We start from the raw sequence: 26774 nt of genomic DNA, 5'->3' as shown, positions 1-26774 counted from the left end.
GTATTCACTGAGTGAGGTGGGCATGACCAGTTGCATATTCATACAAGTAAGCAAGTTCAGAGGGATTTCACCACTGACAGGCAGGGGTTGAATCTATGATTAACTCCACTACTTTAAGCTGCCTCTGTACTACCCAGGCTTTGTCATCAGAACTGCCCGTTTTACTATGGAGGTATTTGAGGTCTCTTTAATATTTCTTACCCTTTCTCATTCATTAGGCAAAGAGAACCCCAAGTCACGTTTACAGCAACCACTGTAACTCAGCCAAAACAGGTGTCCTTGAAAAATCAGGCTGGGGGGAAGAAAAAGGAGCCAGCCTAATGGCTCCATTAATTTTAGATCTACTGCTTAATTTTTCACCAGACTCATTTCTCAATTTGCATTATGTTGGTACAGAATCTTTTCCAGTCTGGGCACATGTGTAGGTAATACGACACTCCTGAACTTTGCAGTTTGATTTTGTCTTCATCCTGCTACCTATAAGACTGTCTGCACTTTCCCAAGTCCATAGACCAGCTCAGAGAAAAAGCATTCAGCTAAAGGGCCATTTGGAAGGAATTTGGTAAATGCTCCTCAACTGTCATGGATCACGCTCTCCAGAACCTAGTTGAGAGGGGCATTTGAGTGAGAGGGAGGCTGCTAAACACATTAGTGACATTTGGGAAGATCTGGGTTTCTTGACATAGTGCAGCATCAGAACATAATATGCATCAGAGACTTTCCTCAAATAGCTTTAATTGCATTTTGATGTCCTGGTGACTGTGAAGATTATTTTCAAATCCAATTGGTGCATTAGAATTACATTTAGTTTTAATTAAGTTGATGCATTTGCCAAGCAGTAATGTGCTTAGGGAATGGAAAGAAGACACCAAGGGAGTCTTATTCTGTCTTACTCTGTCACAAAGGCTCTTCTTTTCTTATTTTGTTGAGAGTTTATAAAGCCTTGCAGGGTGAAGGACATCAAAATGTAAATTGCAGACCAGAAAGCCAGTGCAGACCCATGCACGGAGCACTGACAGGGAATCAGGAAACCTGCATTCTGGTTTTGGGTCAGCCACTGGTCCACTGCTTATCTTTGCATAAGTCACAGTTATTTTCAACTCTTGCAGGTAATCAGAATCTAGGAGAACATTTAACCATACAGATTTGCAAGTGGGATTGGACTCTCTAGGTCTAGGTGGAGCCCAGGAATCTCTATTTGAGTAGTATTATTTATCTATGGCTTGTAAGAAGTGGCTTAACCATTCTAACCAGAGTTTTCTCCTCTGTGAAATGTTATTTGCTTGGGTAACCTCATAGATTTGCTAAAAGAACTCAGGAGATGCTAGGAAAAATTACGAAAGCTTTGAAATGGGAAAAAAAGTGACCGATCTGGGTATCCTGTCTGCTGCACCCTTTCAGGTTACTTCACCCCTTTCAAAGCCTTTCACCTAGTTTACACCTCATGCAAGTTGTAGAAAACTGATTATGCAAATGATTCTTGCCCATAGGGAGGCAAGGGAATTGTGCTTGGTGGAATGTAATTAGCTGTTACCCCTTACCCTGTGAATACTGACTGGTTTTACCTCTACTTGTAAATTCGAGTCAGCATTCCTTATCGCCTACATATGTGTGATGCATCCAGGTGTGACATCTTACTGGTTCTCTCATTAAGTCAAGTAAAACTTTTAACGTGTTCATTTTCCATTTGTATGACAGTTATGATTTTATCTTAATTAAAAAAATTATCCTTTAACAGGAATACACTCATGAACACACTCTACAGATCACAAGCTTCCTGGTTTTACCAACCAGACTTAACAATTCCAATAGACTTGCAAGAAGTGGTATGAGTGGCCAATATGGGATAAATTAGTACATTGCCTGCATTTGCTGATTAAAATAGAATTGTCAACTTTATCAGAGAGGAGCACTACTACAATTAACATAGGATGGAAAGTGTGGGGTAGAAGAAAGACTAGTGGACCCACTTCCATGCATTCCATCCCTGAGCCTCTAATTTCTACCTGTGCGTTCCTGGGCTTGGCTCTTCCACCTTACCTCCAAAAACATAAAGACCCATAAATTGTCTCGCTGGGATGTGAATGTAACAGCCAGGTGTCCATTCACCAAGCATCACCAAATTTTAAAACAGTCTTTCCAGCATCAAGATTGGAATCAATGTAGTTATCTAAATATGCTCCTGCTCCTGCAATGAATTTTCACTACCTCTTTTTGTAATGGGGTTTGTATTTGTCCCCCCATTTGGTACCTCTTAAGATAATTCTTTGTTTTGGATGTTTAACCCATTCTTCGTCTAACCTTTTCTCACAGGAAAGAGAGTGACTGCTCTAAAGAGGGTGCCAGGCTTCACGGTTACCCGTGATCCCTCTTCTTTCTGGAGGCTCAGCTGTTTCAATGCCCCTCTGAGGTACTGTTGCAGCTTCCTGCACCACCTCCCACCCACAGCCCTTCTCCCTGGTTATAACTTCTGGTCTACTTAAGTGGCTTAAGAGCTGCCCCTGTCCCAAGACTGCTTGAGCTCTTTGAGAACAGGGCCTGTGAATAGTTCTCCCAGCAGAGAGCAAGTGCTTGGTCACCATGTGATGAGACTAGATGAAGCAAATCCTGGAACAGCCACACAGGGTTAAAACCATTTTTAACTAGATTTCAAATAGTGCTTTGAAAACATCTGAAAGAGATGAATTGAGGCCATCCCATCTCCAGAAGTTCTTGCACATAAATACTAGCTACTGAGAAAAATGGTTGCCTGCTTTCATTCAGACTTGCCCATGGAAAATCTGAGACTCGCTGCTTCCGACAGTGTGGCAATTCGTGAATCTAAATTTATATTTGGGGCTACAAAAGAATGTTTTTCTTGGAAGTCCCTTAAATGTAGGTGTTTTGACATACATTGAAGTGGTAACTGATTTGTGTCTCTCTTAGAATTTAATAATATTGAAAAAGCAGTTCCCTCTTTTCTTTTATTGGCTTATAAGTCCTTTTTTCTTTCCCTTCTCTTTTTCCCACTCTTATGAAAAATGGCCATTATCATATAAATCTGTTTGAGGAGAACTAATAAAAATGGAAATGACTTAGATGTGGGACGTCAAAATGAATTCTTTGGGATAGGCGTTATATGGCCACTAAATAGGCATTTAAACCTGTAAGTCTTTTATTTACTCTTGATCCTTTATTTTGGAGTCCCTGTGATGTTTTAGGGGTTTGTGTTTACTTACAGTTATTTACATCTGCTGATTATTTACATAAAATATCAACTTGACAAAGCCATGCAAGTTATTATTATTGCTTTAAAAAAGGTGCCTTGGTGTGAATAATAAGCGATGACTCCAAGACTATGTTTTGCAGACTTTTGAGCCCCAAAACAATGAGATAATGGGACTGGCTATGTTGTAACTGTTGGAGGCAGGATTTACTTTCATAAAAAAGCCTAAGCATGGGTTATCAAGCTTTGGATATGTTTGCACTTGTGTGTGTGTGTAAATGAGTGTGTACGTGAGTGTGCATAAGTGTATGGAAGTGCATGTATATGTATGAGTGTGTGATTGTGTGTGAGTGAATTTGTGTATATCTGACTGTGACTCTGAGTGTGTGGGGAGTGTATGTGCAAAAGTAAGTGTATCTCACACACACACGCACCCACTTGGCCAGAAGGATGATGGTCTATGTGAATTCACAGAGCAGTATATAATGATAATGACACCAGTACTGATTGTAATGTGGTTCTCACTACTATAATGGGTTCTCCGGTTTGTTTTTCAAGTAACATTTCAAAGAGCTTTGCTCATGAATTAAGCTGGCAGTCCACAAAGTGTAATTTCCAGGGCTCTTAAAAAAACTTGATACTAAGGGTTATTGGCAGAAATTGCCTCAGCCTCTTAGTTACAGAAGATTATCTATTATACCATACAAGCCTGTTATAGTAGAACCTGGGTGGCTTTTTAATGTTATCAGAACTCAAATCTTCGGCAGTGGTCTGGAGACCCCATGCATGATGGCATTGCATCTTGGGTGTCAGTGGTAAAATTCCACACCTATGGCATGTCATATCAGCAACTGCAAAACCTATTCCAAAGATAAGTATGGATATCACAGCCCCTTTTTGCTGGGTCAATCAGACAAAGTCTCATTAGGTGTTCCCAAAGGCCAGAGAGAGCCTTTAACTGTGTTTTGTCTATAATATATCCTTAGGGTAGCGTTGTTTAGAAGACTAAGAGACAAAACATATTGTGAAAAGATGCAAATTATGAAGAGAACATGTCTAAAATATACTGTGTGCCTCACTTTGTACTGGACATGAAATCTCACATTTTATTTGTATTATCTCATTTAATACTCAGTCTCCCTAGAAAGGAGAAAACTGAGGCTCCAAGAAATTAAACAGTTTGCTCAAGTTGACGCAGATAGTGTCAGAGTTGGAAACTAGACCCAGGCCTATCTGACTCCCAGATATTGCTCTTTCCTGCCCCGTCACCTTCTCTCTCCTACTCTCTGCCCATGATGGTGGAAAGACAAAGAATCATCATGATCTGCATCAGCTCCAGAGGTGTGGGTGGACAATAGCAAATGAATTTATGGAGAAGTTTATTTTGTACTGAAACTGTAGCAAGGCAGACTGTGTGAAGTCTCTGCCTTTATGCAGGGTTTGGAGAGTAACGATAGGATCTAGCACTTCCAAGAAGAGTAGTCACTGCCCTAAGAATAAGGGGCAGCAACCAGCTCTGCCTCGCTGAGGTTCCTCCTTCCCCCAGCTGTGAGTGCTTCAGTAAAGGCTGGCAGGGGTTCCTCCAAGTTGCCTTAACCCCTTTGTTATTTGCAAGTGGGATCACAGCTACTTTTGGTCTCCCCTTCTACAATTTCTCTTGACAAATAGTATTCATCATGGGCTCAAGGCCCATCTCCTCCAGGAAACAGGCCCTGACTGACAGCCCCCGCCCCCGCCCGCCAGCTTGGTTCGCTTTCTCATTTATAGTTTCAATTTTTGCTTTTTTTTTTTTGAGACAGGGTCTCATTCAGTTGCCCAGGCTGGAGTGCAGTGGCATCATCATAGCTCACAGCAACCTCAAACTCCTGGGTTCAAGCGATCCTCCTGCCTCAGCCTCCTGAGTAGCTGGGACTATAGGCATGCCACCACACTTGGCTAATTTTTCTATTTTTTATAGAGATGGGGTCTCACTATTGCTCAGGCTGGTCTCAAACTCCTTATCTCAAGCAATCCTCCCAACTTGACCTCCCAAGGTTCTAGGATTATAGGTGTGAGCTCCTGTGCCCAACTAGTTTTCATTATTTTATCGTGGACTTGATTTGCCCACTAATTGTACATGCCAGGCACAGCATTAGTTCATTTCATCTCCACAATACTCATTCATTCATCAGATATTTATTATCCACTATGTTTCAAGGACCGACCCATGCTCTAGACATATAAAGGTTAATAATTACAGAGTTGTTCTCATGGAGTTTACAGGAGAGAGAGAGAGATTAACCAAGCAAGTATACAAATACATAAATACAAGTTGAGATAAGTGTTTTGAACGAAGGAAATATGGTGTCATGAAAGTATGTAACAGAGAAATCTAACCCAGACAGGTGGTAACAGGAAAGGCTGCATCAAGGAAATGAAATCTGAGCTGAGATCTAGTGGATGAATAATAGTTAACTGAAAGAGTGTGTAAGTGTATGTGTATGTGTATGTGTTGGATGTGGCAGTGCTGGTGGACAGGAGGATGGGGCAGAGAGCAGGCCAGTGTGGATGGGTCAGCGAGGTCACCAGGGATGAGACTGTGTGGGTCCTGGAATCCCCAGCAAATGTTCTTGACTGTACCCAATGGAAAGCCATTGGAGAATTTTGAGCAGACTTAAGTCAGGCACAATGATTGTCTCCTTTATAAGCCAGGACAGAGGCTTGAATGGCTTGGGTAACTTTTCCAGGAATTATGGGGGCCACACAGGCTGGAAAATGGCTTGTTTAGGACTTAGACCCAGGTCAAGGGGTGGCCACACTTTTTATTCTTAAACGTTCAGTGAATCTGTGCTGCCTCACTCTCTCTTTTCTCTCCCCCTCATTTCCTAATTCTGAAAAGGAAGCATCTACTATTTACTTTTGGAGTATGAAAAAATAAATGATTGGAACTAACATTATTAAGTTCCTGTGGTGTATGAGATATTGTTATCTAATCACATCCATCCTATAAGGGCAGGTCTTATTATCCATGTTTTCAAGATGAGAAAACAGAAATTTAGGCAATAGACCCTATTGTTAGAAAGTAGAGGAGCAGGGAAGTGAATCCATTCTGTCTGATTCCAAAGTTCAGATGAAACCCAGAACACTGCAGAGTTACCTTAGCGTACTCTCCACTCATACTGGATAGGAAGCAGGGGCAAGACTGGAACAGAGAGAGCAGGTGGGATCTTCTTCTACAACAATCCAGGTGTGAGATGAAGGTGGGGATGGATACGGTAGATTCTAGGCAAATTCCTACTCAAAGAGAATGAGTAGGAATTGAACATCAAATGCATTTGGCCAGGAGGTAGAAGCCCTCCCTGGCTGGCTTGGCGCCTGGGCAGAGGGTGACATCATTCACTCTAAGCAGCAGGTTTGTGGGAGGGAGGGGGGAGCTGCTGTGCTCCATCCACTGCTGGGCGCAGCAGGTAGGCAGGCGAATCTGGAGGTCCGGCGAGAGGTCTTGGATCATTGGCCTTTGGCAGGAAAAGCTTTCCTTATTATTGAGCAGATACACAGCGAATGCTTGCTGAAGCCATGCTTCATCTGCTCTGATTTATGATGGCTGGCTTTGCTTGTTGGGCCTTCTTTGCCCTCAAGGTCACACTCCTAACATTTCCTGTACTCTCATTTCCTTTGTTTTCTTTCCTGAGGACCATACCCAGCATGCTCCCCTCAATCAGAATGCGGTGGTTAAAAATGGTATTTAATTAAAAGGAAGTTTTTCTACCTTATGGTTCGAGGAGAAAAAGATAATTCACAAAGCCCCAGTTCATTCAAGAAACTATACCAAATCCCCAAAGCATTGTTTTACACATTCTAAATCATGTGCACGGCTTTTAAAATGGGAACCTACAATCTCCGGGGGAAAAAAAAGAGCGATTTATCACTCCAATCTTCTAGTCTATGTAATACAGACATTTCACTCCTGGGAATGAATAGTCCTATTTGCCTCAAAGCAGACGTGTAAATGTGACCAGACAACATGACTTTTAATGGCCTGCAACCAACTAAAATAAGCACACAGTTACGACCACCGCCAGGCAGTTAAACATCATTCTTTGGTATCCCAGTAACATTCTGTATTTCCCTGCAATTGCTTTTTTCTTTTTTAAATTTGCTGACTTCAGAATAATCTTCTGCTATAAAACGTAGGCCCTGTACAATGGGAAGTTGTTAAATCTTAAATTTTAGATACCCAAATGACACTCTCGAAAAGGACCCAATATACTGTACTTATTGCAAAGTAAATATATGTCATCCTTGTCTCCATCAGCAGGTAGTTAATTGATTGTGGACCGTCAGCTGAAGGCATGGCACCATCCTAGCAATGAATCCTAGGCAGGCTCTGCTCTGACTCATGGGCTGTCGTATCTCTAACAGAATAGGGCTTTGCTTGGTAAATACCATCTCCTCCTCGCGCACTGAAGATGCCAGAACTGTTCAGGAAATGGTCATGGCTCCAGCTGGTGAGTTCAGTGTGACAATTTTACTCAACGATGGAGAAATCTCAGATGCACAAGAGCTAAACTGTCTGAACAAAACTAAGGAACCAGAATCAGGCCCTGAACTCTGCCCTGGAAAGACCCAAGAATCAGACCCAAGGCAGCAGATCTCAAACTAATACCGAAACAAGCTGACCTTGGGTTGTGAGCCAGGGAGAATTTCCAGACTCCAGCAGGTTAAATAAATCTGCTATGATGTCTCACTGGATACCAGACCCAGTCTGAGGGGTGGCAGAGCTGCTGGGGTTGATCCCGATGGCATATGGAACCCAGGAAACAGGATCAAACTGGAGCCCTTCGATGATGCTGTCCTTTTCTAGGGGGTTTGAGGGAAGTGGAAGAGGAGAACGCTGATTTCCCTGAGGCGGGAATCATGCCTGGGGAACGACACAAGCCTGAATATGTGGAAAAGCCCAAATATTTAATAGATCCCAGGTGGAGAGGCAAGGCCTTCCTCCAAATGGAGGCTATTTCCCAATGCTCTGGCAATTAAACAGTTTTCAGTGCTAATTTCTCTCATCTTTCTTTTCAGAAGAGGAAAGAACAAATCTCCAAAGGTCTATTTGACTGGAAAAGCAGCCTCTTCTCTCCTGCTCTAGGTTGGGAAAATATGGAGCCTTTTCCTGAGATTAGTCACATTTTGGGGTCATGAATGGAGGAAAGTAGAAGAATGGAAAGACAAGCACCACATGTACTCACCATCAAATTGGTATTAACTGATCAACACATAAGTGCACACATAAGAATAACATGTATTGGATGTTGGGCAGGGGGAGAGGATGGGGGGAGGGGCAGGGGGGAGGGGGGAGGAGGGAGGAGGGGACGGGTATTTGCATACACAAAGAGTGCAATGCGCACCACCCGAAGAATGGACATATTTGAAACTCGGACTTAGGGGGGGAGGGGGCGCAAGGCCCCCTAACATACATAACCTAAACATCTGTACCCCCATAATATGCTGAAATGAAAAAAAAAAAGTCTTTTCCTTGAGATAGGCCAGTGAACATCCCATTACAAAAATTATAATAACTACCCATTACTGTTTATGATGACCTATGTGCTTTATGTGCATTTTTCATTTCAGTTTCACAAATACCTCAAGGGGAAGAGGTCATTATTACTCTTTTTTTTTTTCATTATTACTCTTTTATGAATAAGGAAATCAGAGTAAAGAGATGTTTATAAACTGCTAAAGGTCACACAACAAGTAGGATGTGAACCCAGGCTTGACTCCAGCTTAACCACCCATGAAACCTGAAGAACCTCAAGCTGTGGTCAAGAGAAAGGTTTGGATTTTGTCACAAAATTCCCCTTATGCTCCCAGTGTTTTCGATTACTCTGAAGTGGAGGGTTCCAAGTTGACCTCAATAGTTTTAGTTTGATTCTTCCATCAATGTTAACTTGAGGGTTAAATACATTCTTTGATTCCCTATTGGACCCCAAGTGCATTTGATGCTCAACCTTCATGAAAACTCCCACTGGCAGCTCTGTTGACCATGAATTACTACTAAAGTAGTGCTGCCCAAAGCACTACCTGCGAACTCATCAGAACTGCAGATTCTCAGGCCCTGCCCCAGATCTGCTGAATTAGAAGCGCTGGGGATGGGGCCCAGCAATCTGTGTGTCAACCAGCCCTGCAGGTCAAAGGATGTATGCTAAACTTTGAGAATCATTGCTCTAAAGCATTAGGAAGGGCACAAATGGAATTTTTTTCACATGGAAAAATATTGACTTTGAATTTTTTTCATTCTTTTTTTTTTTTTAATGTTTTTACCTCATTTCCAAATCTTCATTCTCCTGTGGTACAAATTTGTACAAGGCAACGTAGGTGTTCATCTGTAATGGGTCTTTGGAAAGAGGTCCCTAAAAAGAAAATTAAAAAAAAAAATGAGAAAAGGAAGGAGGAAGAATTTGAGAAAAGAAAGAAAATAGGAAATGGAGGCGTTACTGCAACATAATTTCAGTGTATGCATCTTAAGTGTTAAAATGTCTCTTATTAAAGATTTCCTTTCAAACTTAGGTTTATTTTTAATTTCTCAACTTAGTTTGATTTTACTACAAACCATTTGGAAATAATTATTTGGAGCTCTTTGTCAGAAATACTGTAAGGTTTCTTCAAATATATTTTCTTTGATGTTATTGTTCATGAAATTTAATACAGGTTTGGCCCCAGGAATGGGAATATTCTCTCTAAAGAAATAGGGACACGTAAATAGCTGTAAACAACTCTCACTTCCTAAAATTAACATTTTATCAATTAGCCTAAAAGTTGGTATCTAGCATATCAAAGTGTACCAGGTGTATTCATCTGGCAATTATTAATAATTCATTTATGTTAAGGAAAAAGCATAGACTTTGCATCAGACTGATTTAGTTATATCTACTGGCTATGAAATCTTACAATAGTGATAATAAAAGCTACCATTTTTGACAGTTTACTATGTACCCGGCATTATATTACATACATTAGCATCCTGAATTTCACAACAACCTTGTCGGATAGATTCTATTGTTGTCCCCAGTTTACAGACTATAAAAGACTTTCGTGAATGTAATATAAATATTAGCTATTATTACTAACCAAATAAATAAAACATTTATACTTTATAATAAATAAGTTAAAATTATGTATCATGTAATGTATAATTGCATAATACATATAAATATGTAATAATACAATAAATATATGATACATATGTATAGAAAACTTAAAAGTTGCACACAACTGTATGTATCCTTTTAACCTATGATTCACTCTACTATTCAATGCTCAAATAGGTTATACCATTTTATTTTATTCTATTCTATTCTAATTATATATATAAATGAACATATAAAATATAATATATATTTACTATAAAATATGGTCATAATATATTATATAATTCTCTGATTTACACATTATATAGTACCTATCTACTTGCATATTATTTGTAACAGAAACAAAAGGTGCATAATACAATACGTACCCTTTTTACCTTTTATGCACTGTGATATTTCTGTTTATTCCATGATATCTATGTTGTGGAATGTTATGCTACATTATTCTATTCTATTTTCTAAAAGTGCTGGTCTGGGACCCACTAAACTGATTTCATGGCCCACTTGGGTGGTGACCTGCAGTTTGATCGAAGGACTCCTGAGTTGTCTTCTCTGACATCCATAAATACCTGGTGGTTTATGTTCTTTGCTTGGTCTCTGAAATCGTCAGTGCCATTTTCTGGATACGTAAACACTGAAAGAGACAAGAGAAAGCAGGTGCTTTATGAATCCAGTCACCATTTTTGGGACATGTGCCTGAAAGATGGCTTTATTTATTCCACGTTCTGTAACTTCTACCTAACTACTCATTAGCTTTTCCTCATCCTTAGTGACCAGGCTTTCAGGTCCTCTTCTACGTGGCCCTTCCCCTGCCTCCCCACACAGCGTTCCGCACCACCTTCCCTGCACTCCCACAGCCTTCGCGCACGCCTGGCTAGCACGTATCCCCTTGCATTACTTGGCAATTTTGTGTTCAAAATTTGGTCTCATTTGGCAGTGTTCTTCTCGGGAGCAGAAAACCATGTCATTCATCTTTGTTGAATGCATCAAACTAAAGGGATGGTGGGTGAGGTATAGTCCAATTTAGTTGTATTTGAACTGCCTTTTCTAAATATCAGATTCTTTCATCTATTATATATTCGATATCTTGATTCTGGTTTCTTGATGATACCTAGATTCTATTTTGCAGATTAAAGCTTTAGTCTTAAACTTCAAAATATTTCCTTGATTTCTATTATCAATGCATTGGGGCTATTATTTGATTTTTCTTTCAGTGTATTCTTGGCATATATAATTCTCTTTCTTTTGTATGTAAGCAGCTAATCTGTGGCCTTTGATACAGAACAAGCCTTCTCAGAATGGGCAGGAGTTTTAACTGTCCTCATACACGGCTGTGGGAGGTCCCTGATGGACACTGGAGCCTCTACCTTAGCTAGTTTGATCTGCTTAACCTACCCCAGCGACTAACATCATAGCCTTACCATTCTTATCACATGTATCTTCCTTAGACAAAAATGTGGCAAATGGTTCAAAGCTGTGGTGTCTAAATTAATCTACCATTTAGATGACTTGACATTTTAAAATAACACATTGCTGCTTTATTCTTCCCTTTGATTTCCCTTCAGATTATCAAGGAAATATCAGCAGAGGGAGGGAAACACCACAGAAAGCTCTATAACCTACTTCATTAGTGCAGTGACACTCTCCACTGTTCTTAAAATAGACTCGACAACTGTAGATGTAGAAAACATGCTTCAAAACAAGAGCCGTTATAAATGTACTGATGCTTATTAAAATATCCATTCTCAGTTTGTAGTTCTGCAGTTTATGGATGCAATATCATTATCTGTAGGAAGCCAATATGCAGTCGTCGGTGGAGTTCTAGGCTGTAGTAACTGGAAAACAAAGGCCCGATTCTATGGGTCTTGTCTGCCTCAATATTTGGCCACTCAATTTGATGTTTACCAGTGTAAAAGAGTAGAGATTAGCAAAATCTTTTTCTGCTATTGTGTGATTATTTGAAACCCTGATGTAAACACTTGATTTTGTAAGTATAAAACTGGATACTTTAAAAGAATATTGAATATGTGCATGGAAACATGCAAAAAGAATCTTCCTAGAAAATTCTTGATCTGGGATAAAAAATGGGAGATATATAAAGTGCATATGCAACATTCAGTTTGGACAGATTTTACAATTTTGTATTAATAATTTCACATTATTTTAGCTTTTTATTGAATATCTATCATTTGGACATCTAGTTCAAAATGGCACCATTTTTGTGAACTATGCTGAAAATTATTTGAAGTGACCCCAAATGTGTTTTCAGATATATGGTTGCAAGTAGAAATGGAAGGTTGCAAAAATGATTTTAAAACCTATTCCTTCTGGCCATTGCTAAGACTTTGATTTAAGAGAAGATGCGAAAAGAAAGGTAATTATTTTACTAAAAATATATAATATACCTTTTATTTTTAGTGCTTTAAATTCTTTTATTAAAAATAATTTGGTTGTTTATATCACCATGACAAGTATTCAAAGAGTATGTCCATCACGCAGGCATATTTTCTAATGTTACAGAAGCAAAATGAATCTATAGTTTTTACCACATCCCCAAAGAAGTTTCTTCTTTTCCTTTCTCATATGTTATCTGTCTTTTTTTACTTTGCAGACCTGCAGGGCCTATGTCTACCATTATTGTTTAGTGAGATGATTACTTGATTTGTCTTTTTTGACCTGCAATGCAGCAAGTTACATTACTGGATTATCTGACATTGACCCAAATTTGTGTCACTGGAGTAAGTTCAATTTGGTAATTATGCAATATGTTTTAAAATACATTGTGGATTCAGTTTACTAAGATTTCATTTCAGGCTTCTGCATCTATTAATATATTCAAAAGAGAAACTGGCCAGTGATTTTCCTCTCTCACATTGTCCTTGTTTGGTTTTGAAGTTGGTATTATACTAGCCTCATAAACCAAGTTAGAGAATGCTGCTGCCCTTCCTCCTTGCTAGTTGTTGTTTCTCTGAAAGAGCTTATGTAATCTGGAAATTTTCTATTCCTTAAATGTTTGGTAGAATTTACTTATAAAGTTGTTCAGGACTGGTATTTTCATTGGGCAAAATTTAAAATATTGATTCAGATTCTATAAGGGTTCCAAGCACATTCAAGTTTTCTATTTCTATTTTTTCTTGAGTCAGGCTTTAGACATTGATATCTTTCTTGATATCTGTCCATTTTTAAAAGTTTAAAAATTTATTGGCATTAAGTTGGTTATTAAATTCTTTTATTTTCTTTTCAATCTCTGTTTATGTTCCCCTTTTTTGTATTATTTTTTGTTTCATCTTTCTCTTTTATCTTAAAAAATCTCTTAGAGATTGTAAATTTTATTTAAAAAATCACTCAAGATTTATTGATTTATATTTATAATTTAATAATTTCTGCTCTTGTATTTATTATTGTCTTTCCTTGCTTTCTTTGGATTTATTCTATTTTCTGAGTTCTTAAGTGTGGTTCTTAAATTATTACTTTTCAGAATTTTTTTTAATAGTATCATTTTAAAGCTAAATGCTCTAATTGCAAGTATAGACCTATCTGACAAGTTTTGATAAGTGTTGTTTTCATTATTACTTAGTTTTAAATATATTCCGATCTTCATTATAAATTCCCTTTAACACATGAGCTTTTAAAAACTGTTTTAATTTCCCAAATTATTGGTTTTCCTAGTTATCTTTTGACTATTGATTTCTATCTTATTTGCCCTGTGGTCAGAAAGGTATTTTCTATAAAATATTAATTATTTGAAATTCACGAAGCTTGCTTTATAGTCTGCTAAGTGATCAATGTTTTAAATTATTCCATGTGTTCTCAAAAAATGTGAATCCTCCACTTGTTAGATAAAGTGTCCTTTTTAGTCAATTAGATTAGGATTGTCAAATGTGTTATCAAATCCTCTGTATCTATACTGAACCCTTTTGTCTATCTGATTTGCCACTGACAAAGGCATTTTACAATCCCTCACTATGAAGGGGAAAGACAATTTTCCTAATAATTTGGTCAATTTCTCCTTGAGTTTTTATCATTTTTCAGTCTATGTATTAGATACATGCAAGTTTATAATTTATATCTTCTGATGAAGTGGACATGACCATACTTTTTATCTCTACTAATGCATTTTTGGTCTTAAAGTTCATTTTTTGCATATTAATATAGCCAAATGATTTTTCTTTTGCTTAATATGTGCCTGTGGTTTTCCCTTTATTTCTACACTGGAAAAGTTCTTAATTTTGCCTATGTTTTCCTTTTTTTCCCCCTTGTGGTAACTTTAAAAAATAACTCCTTTGCTTTTCTACTTTCTATATCTTTATGTTTTAGATAGTTATAAAGAGCATATAGATCATTTTTAAAATCCAGTTTGACAAACTTTATCTTTTATCTAGGATTTAGTTGGTTTACATTGATTTTATTTACTGATAAGTTGGGATTCCTTCCTAACGTTTTATTTTGTACTTTCTATTTGTGCCAAATTTTCTATACTTTTTCTATTATTCCCAACTTTCCTTTTTTTATTTTCAATTGATTGGCTTTTTTTCTCCTCATCATTTAATTTTGTTCCCTTTCTGATTTGAAAGGTTTAATCTATTTTTTATTCTTTCTGTGGTTGTCCTAGAAATTTACGAGGCATATTTTAACAAAATCTAAAGTGAAATAATATATTTAATCTCCTTTCAAATAATAGAAGAATCTTTGAATCCCCATTTCCCACTTAAATATCAGTATTTTAATATTTTATTAACAACTCTTAGTAAATATTATTTTTTTATGTAGCCAATGTTTGCTTAGATTTAACCACATGTTTACCACTTTCTTTGTTCTTTATTTCTTCTTCTCAGTCTTTCTGTTGAGGTCACATTTTCCTGTTTGAAGTACATCTTTTTATAATTTTTGAGCATAGGTCTTTCTTAATTGCACTGTAGATACGATTTTTGCCCGAAAACATATTCTTGAAAGATAGTTTGCTTCATTTACAATTCTAGGTTAACAGTCACTTTTCTTTTAGCATACATAAGGTATCATTCTACTCTTATTTAGCTTCTATTGTAATTTGTAAGAAGTAACTGTCAGTCTAATTTTCATTCCTTTCCAGGTAATTTGTCTTTTCATGCATTTAATGGCTTCTTTTGTCTTTGAAATTCTGTAGTTCCACTAAGATGTGTCCAGGTATAGATTTCTAAATTTGAGGAATGGTATCTTTAATCAGTTCTGGAAAATTCTCAGCCAGTGTCTTCTTGAATATTGTCTCTCTCTGATTCTCTCTTTATGTTCTTCTAAAATGTCAATTAGATGCATGTTAGACTTTCTCACTTACTTTCCATGTCTCTTTTACTATCGTGAATTCCACTGCTTGGTCTCCCTGGCTACTCTCTGCAATTTCTTTGGCTCTATATTTTAGGGAACGGATTCTCCCTTCAGTTATGTCTAATATGCTATTAAACCCAACAGTCAAATTTCTACTTTTTAAAAAAAAAAATTCTAGAAGTTCTATTTGGTTTTTCTTCAAATTTGCCTGTTTACTTTTGACAGTCTCTTATTCTTCTGTTATATTTTCTAGTCCATTTTTTATATTTTAAATACATACAACTATAATAGTTATATATTTCTTTATTCTATAATTTCAAAATACACAGTCTCTGAGAGTCTGATCATGAAGTTGGTTGTTTGTGCTAGCTCCTACTCATGATGGCTCATTTTCTCATGTGTTTGGTAAATTTCGATTGTTAGCTCATGTTCTTTGAAAGTTCATTTGTGGGAAGTTTTTAAGATCTGGGTTAAAATTCTCTTCCTCCAGAGAGGCTTTACATTTTCTTCTGCCTAATGCCTGGTGATCTTATCACACCTGGCAACTTTAAATTAAACTAAAATTTCATATTTTTTACTTTGCCCATACAGGTAGCATGAATTCAGGCCGTAAACCCAAGTAAGAAGACTCTCTTTTCTTCTTTCCTCCTTCCTACATTCCCTCCCTCCGTCTCTCTTTCTCTCTCCTCCCCACTCTTCTTGTTTCTTTTCTTTTCTACCTAAATTAAGGCTGATATAGCATATTTCTCTATAGGGCATCATCTTTTTCTAGTGACACTAAGGGTGCCTTTTGGGGTATTAGCATTTTTCCAAAGGGCCTCTCATGTTACCTAGTACCTTGCCCACTCCCCAGGTTTTGTCCTCTAGTATTCGTACATGGGGTCTATTATTGCCCAAGCTGAGGCCCAGGGAAATGCAGAGGAAACATTAGCCTTTACCTGTTTATGTCTCTGGATTCATGTTTTATTGTCATTTCTATACTCTAAGGAATTTACTTATTTTGCTGCCAGCTCAGTCATGCATTACTAGAAATTAAAAAAAAATTCATTCTCAACAGTTTTAGGAATGCTAAACTAGGAAAAATTTCTCTGACCATCCAGCTTTCCACATTGCTAGAAAGGGAATCTTTTATGTTTTCCAAGAAATCTTTACCTGGTCTTGATACAAAATGTGTGTTGTAAAAACATACCATAAATAACTTGCATTTGTAATTTAGAAATTGTCCATTGGAGGGGTACAAAATCCAGGGACATTTGCCAACTTAGCCATTAAAAAAACTCTGCTTTCTTGAGTTTACATTTAAAATGTTTCACTTTATTTAATTGCAACATATACATGATAAGGGTAGGCTAATTAAGTATTTGAATTTTATTTTACTAGTACAGTAGATGGGGATAACTTAGTTATGAGCAAAAAAATAAAATAAAATAATTCATTAACTTCCCTTTTATGTGTGTGTGTATATATATGCACATATATGTATCTCCAAATAAACTATAACTTGGCCAAAGCTTTAAAATTAGGGGCTTTTTAAAGTAAAATATTCAATTTCCAAGAAGGCTGAAGATTGCTTGTTCCATTTAACATAACAAATATTTTTTAATTATTAAAAAAAAAACCCTGCTTTTTTTTGTGACACCTTAAAATTTGAGATACAGAATCAGTGCATTCCGCAGGCAAGGATGAATTTTCTAAATCAGAGCTTGCCTTTTTTTCTTTCTGAACATAATTTCTTTGCTTTGGTGCAAAGTGAGGTAATATCGGATTTGGTAATATCGGATTTTGTAATATCCTCAAGTGGATGTGACTAACCCAGTCCTTTTTGAAGACAATCTCAAGGAATTTGTATTGCTTGTGTCCTGTTCTCTCTGTTTCTCTTCCAGGAAAATTATGATCACATACAGTTGTTCTGAAATGCAATTATTAAAAGCAGCCAGTAATGTTGTTCTATGACATTTCAAGCTGAAATGGGAAGCCCAGAATTTTACTTCTCACTTTGCTCATTACTTTGTTATGAATGAAGTTTCTAGCAGTTAAGCCAAAGGTGAAGGCCAACAATTCTCCCCATCTATATTCATGATGCATCCAGGAATAGTGTTGAAAACAACAACCAGAAACACTGAGACCTGCCAAGGTCATTTATATGAGAGAAAGCAGAGACTGTACTTTTAGTAGTAGAGAAATTAATTGCACCCTTTTTCTAAGGTGGCTTTGGAAATATTCATCAGGGAATTTGACATAACACCTGGCTAGAAGAAATAACACCTGTGTGCACTACATTTACTTTTAGGACATAAATGGAACATGTAATGCAGAACTGGTTGAGACTGGCCTCCCAAACACTGATTCTGAAAAGCCAACACCCTCCTTGCCATGATTGAGACCAGTGGGAACCTGAACCACATGTCGGGTGTTTTCTCTATGTTGTTTCTCAAACTGCATGGACGGGATTAAAACCAATCGAAGGAAGATGTTTTGAGGCAAACTGCTGCATAATTAATCTATCTCCCTAGCTTCTAAGGGCGCATTGTGAAGAAAGCTATTGCTGATCAGAAGAATTGCTAATAGATCTCCAAAGCTTTTTGGAAGTTTATTGCTTGCTAGGTTCTTTCAACAGATCTCTTTGAATGAGGCTGTGAAAATGCCCCTTACCATAGAAGAGATGGAAAATAATCAACTTTGTGTCTTTGTGTGTAGTATATTACTCTGAGACTTAGTTTCCTTGTCTACGTGGTATGTGTTGTAGTGTGTGTATGTGTATGTGTGTGTGTGTGTGTGTGTGTGTGTGTGTGTGTGTGTATTGGAGGGAGGGAATTGGACTGAATAACCTCAAATCCTACTTCTCAAACGTTAATGGCCACATGAACCACAGATTCATATGCAGACTCTGATTCAGCAGGTCTGAGGCAGCCTGAAATTCTGCCTTTCTAACAGGCTTTCACATGGTGCCGGGGATGCTGGTTGGATGGGTCACAGTTGGAGTAATGAGTCTCTACCTGCATCTCTGATACTTTATGACTTTATGATGGCTTTGTTAATAGCAACCATGCTGCATATTGATGATTCCTAAATACAGCTCTTCACATTATAAAATCTATCAGGATCATCTTTTGAGAGAAGAGATCCCCAGGGTAAATGGAGGCCTTAGCTGCTAAAGTAATTGGTGAGCCAATTCCAGCATCAGCAGAGCTGGACCAGATGGCTGAGGCAGAGAGTTAGCAGTGGCACCTGCTGGGCATAATTCCGAGAAGCAGCAGATAGAATTTCCTGCCTGATTGGATATGAGGAGTGAGAGGAAGCGGGGGTCGAGGCTGACACCAAAAACTTTGGCCTAATCAACTGGTTGAATGGAGCTCCTATTGACTGAGCAGAGATAATTGTGGGAAGAGCCAGTTTGGATGGGTGGGTGGGTGAAGGGATCAAGAGTAAAGCTGGGTGTATTAACTTTAAGGTTCCTATTCCCCATTCAGAGGGCAATGTCCCCTAGGCTATAGGCATCTGGAGACAGCAAAGAAGCCTAATGCTGGAGATGAATTTTGGGTGTCATCAATATATGAATAGTGTGTATATTTGCTATCTCACATAAAGATCGTAACAACCCTATTGATTTGGTGTTATTATTATCTGCATTTCAGAGATGAGGTGATTAAAGCAGAGAGAGGATAGGTCATTGCTTCAAGGTCATACGATCATTAAGTGAAGTCTGGCAGTCTGTCTCCAGAGCAAGGATGGGCCATAGACCAAAAGCTTCCAGTGCAGTTAGTGATGAGGAGGCCATCAGGGATGTTGGTGGGAGAAATATCAGGTTGGAAGTCAGACTCAGGACTGAGCAGCTTACCAGACTTGAAGAATTAACTTCCAAACCTGATTTATATAGGGGTCTCTGATGAGTTAGTGCCTCAGATGTTGAAGAACCCTGGGACTGCTGTTTAGATTCTGTTGCTGGTCCTGCAATGCCAGACAGACCTGGCTGGGACAGCCCTGCTGCTTTGCTGCCCTGCCGTGAGGTTCCCCTTGAAGCCAACATCTTCTTCTAATGTGTCTCTCTAATGGCACTGCTAAGTGCTCAACGACTATTTGCATTGATCTAAAAGTATAGTTTTGCCATGTGATGCCAAAGAATCCTTACCCTGATGGTGAGCATTAGCAGGTGCGTGTGGGCTTGGCAAGGGGGGCTGTGGTGGTATGGTGAGAGCTGATGCTTATTTAGGAAGGAGAGTCACCAGGCCACTAAGCACATGGTGCCTGTGGGAATCACACAGGCACAGTTCTAATGTGCAAAGAGACATAAATGAATTCCCAGAAGGAAGGAAGTGGAAGTGATACGCTGCAAGACAGCTGCTGCTGCTGCAGTGACAAGCAGCATTGAATGCAGAATTTCTGCATCCAGGCTGGAAAAGGCAGAGGCTGGGATTGGAGCGTGGAGGGATCACTTCTGCCATGAGCATGCATTCAGCCCGAGTCAACAACGCAGGTCAGGACCTGCACCTTGCTAGACTGTGATGGATGTACTTTTGCTGATGATAGTAAATGCTTCATAAATATGTTTTGATAAATGAGTAAAGGTTTAATAGTTACTGATGTCAAAAATGCTCAGCAGGATGTATCCCGAAGGGTCTGCTCGTGTGTCTTTACACTCTGGGTTATAGGGTGGTTCTTTCTTAATGTTAGCAAGCAATACTGTGTGGTTAGCATGTAATAAATGTTTTAGAAATTATTGAAACAAAGGCTTAAGCTATTAGATGAATAAGTAACATTAATAAAGAATGTTTGACTGGACTGTACAGTTTTGAGGGTCTGAGTTGTGTCTGCCAGGGAAGGAGCCAAGTACGAGGCCCATGCTCCCCTCGCTGGCCGCACTGTCGTTTGGTGTCAGGCACCTCAGGTATAGCATGAACTAGTGTTTCTGTGATATGGTTTACTGATGTAATTTAGGTCACTGGAGAAAATGATGCATTCACAAAAAGGTCTGAAAGTGACTCCTAAATCCTCATATAGCTAAGTCCATAAGGTATGAGAACTCAGGAGACAGAACTCAGGGAAATGTTCGAGTCACAGAAATCAACCAGAAACCACACTCAGTTTCCCTCCAGAATATTGAACACTTGCCCTGACCGAATCCATGAACTAGCAGAGAAATACTGGGCATGGGATATCGACTTCAGCTGCCCCCTGACCCTGACTCAAGCGATTCACGTTTGTGCTGGGTCAGCTCCCTCACTCACCGCTGTTGCTGCGTTTCCTCAGGTCACACTCGCCTCCTGGCCCATCAGCTTCCTCAGGAACTTCCACGAGATCTGAAGTCTTGGAGGAAAGAGGAAATAGCATGGGATGAGCAATGTTATATCAGGGGATCAATGAACAGAAAGTTTGGTGTCAGTCAAAGGGCTAAGGTGGAATTTGCATGACACTTAAGAATCCAACCATCACTATCTCCTCTGTTTGGCTAACTTCAGAGAGGCTGTGTACTCTTGTGGGCACTGCACTGTCCTTCAGGTGTCTGGTAGGCTCAGGCTGGCCATGCTAGTACTCAATGAGTGAATGCCTAGGTGCACAGGCCACAGCTAGGCTTCTTCCCAGGAACAGAAAACAGAGAAAAATCAGAATTCCTGCCCATACCCCATTGCTTAACATTTTGAGTAAAACTACAGCTCTTTCTATAGGTGAGTTTTAAGTGTTAACTATAGAGAACAAGATACACTACTGAGAATGCACCACTTACTTAGGTACAAGTTAAATGCTGTTTCTATTGCTGCAAAAATCAGTTGTTTTTGGAATACTTACTCTGACTTTTTTGCAATAAGAAAAGCCATAATCATACTTCCACTTAGGTTACAGAAATAATAAGAACAACAACAACAATAATAACAGCACCCTGAACAGGTAATGGTTCCTGATCATTTGCCGCATGCTGTTTTTAAGTACTTTATATGTATCATCTCATTCGTTCATCACAATAATTCTAGGATAGACCCACTTTTCAGAAAGGAATCTGAAGCCCCGAGAGAATCAGTAACTCTCCTTGAGGTGCCACAGCTATTAAGTGGTGGAGTTGGGCCCTGAATCCCAGGCGTTGCCTCCAGAATGTGTGCTCTTAAGCACCATACCTCATCCAGTGGTGCGCTGGGGAAGCTCCGAGGGCTGGTGAGAGCCTTCAGGGGCATCACATTGATAGCATGAAATTGGTTACTGTGGTAGGGGTATTTACACCACAGAAATTGGCAAACGCTGCAAGTCAGGGTTCAGCCACAAGCTGCTGGTTAAACATTTACCAGCAGACCACTGATTGCCTCCTCAAAAGGGCCAGATGACCTCCCTTCTGTCTGCCTGGCTCCATCCTCTTCCAGTGAGGAATTTAGGGTGCCTCTAAGGAGAGTCACATTTTTAAAAACAATTTATCTTTTAACAGAGAGGGGCAAGTTTACTTCTCCAGCTCCCCCAGTCATCTCTAGAGCACTATAGCACCATCGTCCAGAGCCTGATTTTTGTTATAATTTAGCATTAAGGCTTTTTTCAACCACTCATACTTTCATGACATATAGAAAGAAGAAAAAAATCAGTGTCACAGGGTGTCTAAGTCACTTGTACCCTGTTCCCCTTGAAGTTCATGATCACAATTTCTGTACGAGATGCTTTGCATACAATTTCATTTATGTTAATTTAATCTTATGAAACTGAAGATTATTCATAAACTAGCCAATTAACTCTCAGAATGTTGTTTGAATTTGGTTTCTTCTGGCCTTCTCAAAGCCATCAAGCCTGTTAGATTTTAGAACATTTGAAAGCCCGTTAAAGAAAACATAACAATTTGGACACAGCTAGGCAGCGACTTCTCAACAATGTAAAGCAAATGCCTCTACAGCCCTGGAAGAATTAAATCTGTGGGAAAAGCTTTGCTATGTGGGAATATGTTAGCTCTAGGACATAACAATACTAAAAGAATGGCAAGAGGCTGAAGTTCATTATCACTGACCTGCAGGAAGGAAGTAAAATCATTTTAAAGTACCAATCAATTGTTTCTGTTTTCTTCCATTGAGGCAAGTTAGACTCCCGGAAAAGAGTGATGTGACAGTTATTTCAATACAATTTGATTCATCTTTGTTTCTCTGCAGCTTTCAGAACAATGCCTTGACAGAGCAAAACTCCAGCAAATATTTACTGATGGAACCAGCCCCAGTATAACTGGATAGTGATGAATGGACATCACATTGACATTCACAAAACTATGTTTTCTGCCCCTAAAACCAGTCTGTAGGGTCCAGATGTTACTAGAAGCAAAGCTGTTTTAGAGATGAAAGCAAACTGAACAACCTTCAATTGTCCCTCCGGTGTCTTGCTGCTTCTAAGTATTGGCCAAAAATGAGGAGCCTGAAATGTTCATTGCCTACTGTGAAATGTTTCTGAGGATCTCTCCTTGTCATAAACTCAGCAAAGCTCACAACCACAGGAGTGGCTGTCTGTTGTTGATATGGATAGATTAGGGCCATCTCTGGGGAGCCTCCTGTCAGCTCTTGCCTCTCTAGACTGGCTTTCCAATTGCCCTTCTGCCAAGGCTGGTCTCATATAAGCATGGGAGATGCTTGTGCTGGCGTGGGATGAGGATATATCACCTCTCATCAGAGATGTGAGAAAGGCCTGTTCAGAATGCAGGTCAAAGTGGAGAGAGGTCTCTCTACTCTGGCCAGTTTTGTTTGTGCATTTCTTCTGGATCGCTGGGTGGGATCTACAAAAGTCTTGAGGTGTAAGGGGAGATGGCTGCAGGCTGGGAGCCAGCTCTATGTGGCTTTGAGGAAGTGACTCATTGGCAGCATGGCCCTCCTCAGTCCCCTGAGAAAGGAGATGTAATGTGGTACGTGGGGCTAGGGGGATGATTAGCATTCTTGGATCTCTGTTTCAAATTTCAGACCCAGCCTCGTGGCCACTGTGAATGTCTGATTCACAGCTGTTCACACAGAGAGGGAACAAGAGCAAGTGTGAGCCAGCTAGGGTGAATATGGGAGAGGAAGAGGAGGGGCTAGCAGAGGCCAATTTCCTGGAAAGCAAACATAAGTCCTCCGTTTAACTCAGTAACTCTCAAACTTTAATGTGTATCAGAATCACCTGGAGTGTTTTATAAAATGAAGATTATTGGGATCCCCAAATCAGATTTTCTGATTCTGTAGATCTGAGAGGAAAACCCAAATTTGCATTTCCCAGGTGATACTGATGTTACTGATCTGGAGACTACACAGTAAGAACCAATAATTTAATTCATTGATGGCTTTAGACCCTTTGGAAGTTTAGACAGTTTGAGGAGGCTGTTTGTTCATTTGTCTATTCATGCGTTGACCACATATTAATATTTAGTGAGAATCTATGAGTTGGCACAGTATAGATCAATGGTTCTCAAATTGTGGTGGGTATTGGAGTCACCTGGAGAGTTGATAAAACTCACAGAGGTCCAGGCTGGTTGAAGTAGGACAGGACCTGGGTCTTCATATTGTTACAAAGTTCTCCAAGGGATTCCAATACCCACCAAAGTTTGAGAATCACTGGTGTAAGGTAATGGATAATGCAATGAAAGGACGCGAACAAAAGTCCTTTCATTTAAGCAGCTTTGTCTAGGGGAGGAGGGGGCTGGAGAAGTGAGAGAAAAATTAAGCAAAAAAGTGAAAATTACCAAGCAATATGTAAATCATGGATTGATGAACTGGTTGTTATGGGAGACCAGGGAAGAGGCGCCCACTCAGACCCAGAAGCTCGGAGAGGTGTTGTCTGCAGAGAGGTGGAGACCAAGTGTGAGTGCCTGGATAGAACACAGCTATCTAAAGAAGGATACACTGTGCCTGGAGCTTAGGGAGTGAGAACAGAAGTGCTGTGTGGATCTCTGAGGATTCCGAGGTCTGTCTTCAAGAGTCCCTTGCTAATTCTTCCTCATTCTTGAGTGGTCACTATGTGCCAGGCATCCTATCAGGCTCTGGTATTATGAGAGGAATAAGGAATAGGGGGGCCCTGATGTCTACTGTTATCACCCAGCACCTAGTTCAGGAAATAGATGCAAAAGCAGATAATTACAGTACAATCATGTATATCCTATAAGAAAGGAATTCTGGAAGGCTTGTGGGAGGAGCAACTGGCCATGCTTGGGGGAGTCTGGAGACTCTTCATTGCTTGTGTAGAAATCAGGTAGCTCTTAAAGAATTTCAGCTGGGAGGAGCAGCATGTTCTAAGGTCTTGAGATGTCACAGAGCTTGGGGAGTTCAGGGAAAGGTGGGTTTTTAGGGTAGTGACAGGCCTCCTATGCCATGCCAAAGAGTTTGGGCATTGTCGTTCTGGCATAAGTGACTCCATAGAGGATTTTAAATAGGAAAGTTGCACAAAGGTATTACTAAGGGTAGATTTAAAAGGAAGAGAGTAGTGCAGTTATTCCTTTATAATAATCTGGGTGAGAGATAATGAAGTTCAAAGCTCCAGCATTGGTGGTAGAGAGGAAGGACATTTTTGATACATACTTCTGAGTTCTGAATCATAAGATCTAATCACCAACGGAATATGAGTTTAGTTTGGAGTTGCTGATTGCAAAATCCTACAGATTTTGCAGATATCTGTAGGACTGGTGTGGTGGTTGGGAAAGAGGTTAGGACTGGAAATATCTAAGGGAGTCATCAGCTTAGAGACGGTGGTTGGACTGAAGGAATGTGAAACAGATCAACCAGAAAGAGCATGTAGAACAAGAAGACCAAGCAAAAGCAGACCTCTGGGAACACCTCAACTTAAGGAATGACTGGAGGACATAATCAGACAAGGAGAAGGGCTGAGAAGAAGAGAGCAGAAACCTTGAGGATCCAGGGGTTTCTAGCAGAGCCCAGGCACAGGTCCTGTTAAAGGGTGGTGCTGGGAAATACTCTTCTCTGATAACGTTTGTCTTGTTAATGGATTACACCCTTGTTTAACTTCATAATAACTCAGGTTCAGAGAAAACCCAGCTAAGGCCTAGATACCTAATGAAAACAAAGAAGCAATAAATTTTACTTATTGAATGTTAATTTTGTCAGGCCCTGTGCACTTTATGTATATTATTAGTATTATTACCCAACCTGTGCAGCCATATTTGTATATAATATAAATCCATCCATATATACTTTGTATGTTTTATTTGGTCACATGTAGCACCATTTCTATCCATCTTTCAGGTATCTTAAAATGTCACAAATTATACCCTCATTGCTTTGAGGCAATGTCTACTAAAGCTAAACATTTTCCATCTTTACTATGAAGTACTTCACTCATATGACATAGCTATTATAATATCCTTAACACATATATATTGTGTTCTCACTCAACAAAATAGTATAAGACATAAAAAATGTATTTTTAAAATGTCCTAGACAGTGCCGCCACCATCAGTTTTCTTCTCTATTGGTCTGGTCTTCAGAAATAAGTTGTGAATTCTAAGGGTATGGAGCCACGTCCTCCTTTTCTTTTGTGTCTCTACAGTGCTAGTAAATTGTAGGCTCTTCATGCTTCCTGAGTATAAGAAAGAACTTGTTGACATCAATTTTATGTACAACAAGGAAAAAAAGTAAACATTTATTTTTGGTTCTTCCCTCTTAAAATCAGTGGGATACATGAAGAACAGGGCTTTCAGTGAGTTTCAAGATGGCTTCCAGGATAACCATGTGGCATCAGTCAGAGGACCCACATCTACCTACTCACCCACCTGATCCATTAATATATCCCTACTCAACTACCTACAATCTCAGGTTATCTTATGGATAAACCTGTACCCAATGAGGGAGCTGTTTCAACTCAGTCCCTGAGAACCCCTCCCGGGGGTATGCCCTGTCTTTCTTCCCACAAGCCACTGTAATTACTGGATATTGAGAGGACTCTGTGGGGCAGACCATTTGGATTCTCATCTGTGTCTTGCCCAGAAGTTTCCAGTCCAGCAGGGGCTGCAACAGTGGAACTGGTAACTGGGTACAGGCTATCCTAAGTGGTCATGTGAACTGGAAGGTCCTGGCCTCTTTGCAGGAGGGATGGTGGCTTTCAGCATGGGCTGCAAAACTCTATGGCACTCCAGAGTGCAGGTCTTGGACAGCCCCAGTCCCGAAGCCCAGATTTTCAGCTCAGTGGACCCATTTCAGCCCCTCCCGGTAGCTTTG

General features: G+C 39.4%; 1 protein-coding gene across 2 annotated transcripts in view; it reads right to left on the bottom strand.

Annotated features, from left to right (window-relative positions):
* STAC (SH3 and cysteine rich domain) overlaps positions 1–26774 on the bottom strand; it is a 161555-nt gene that overhangs the window by 18405 nt on the left and 116376 nt on the right. For both annotated transcript variants that reach the window (XM_012650672.1, XM_012650737.1), the window contains 3 exons: positions 20856–20934; positions 10899–10963; positions 9503–9591 (listed from right to left, as the gene is read on the bottom strand). In XM_012650672.1, coding sequence (XP_012506126.1) covers positions 9503–9591; positions 10899–10963; positions 20856–20934 — 233 coding nt within the window. The remainder of the gene's footprint in view (positions 1–9502; positions 9592–10898; positions 10964–20855; positions 20935–26774) is intronic.

The sequence above is a fragment of the Propithecus coquereli genome, unplaced genomic scaffold, assembly GCF_000956105.1.
Source record: "Propithecus coquereli isolate 6110/MARCELLA unplaced genomic scaffold, Pcoq_1.0 Scaffold1, whole genome shotgun sequence".
Lineage (NCBI taxonomy): Eukaryota > Metazoa > Chordata > Mammalia > Primates > Indriidae > Propithecus > Propithecus coquereli.
Note: the sequence above shows the minus strand (reverse complement) of the source record. Positions and strands in the feature narration are given on the sequence as shown.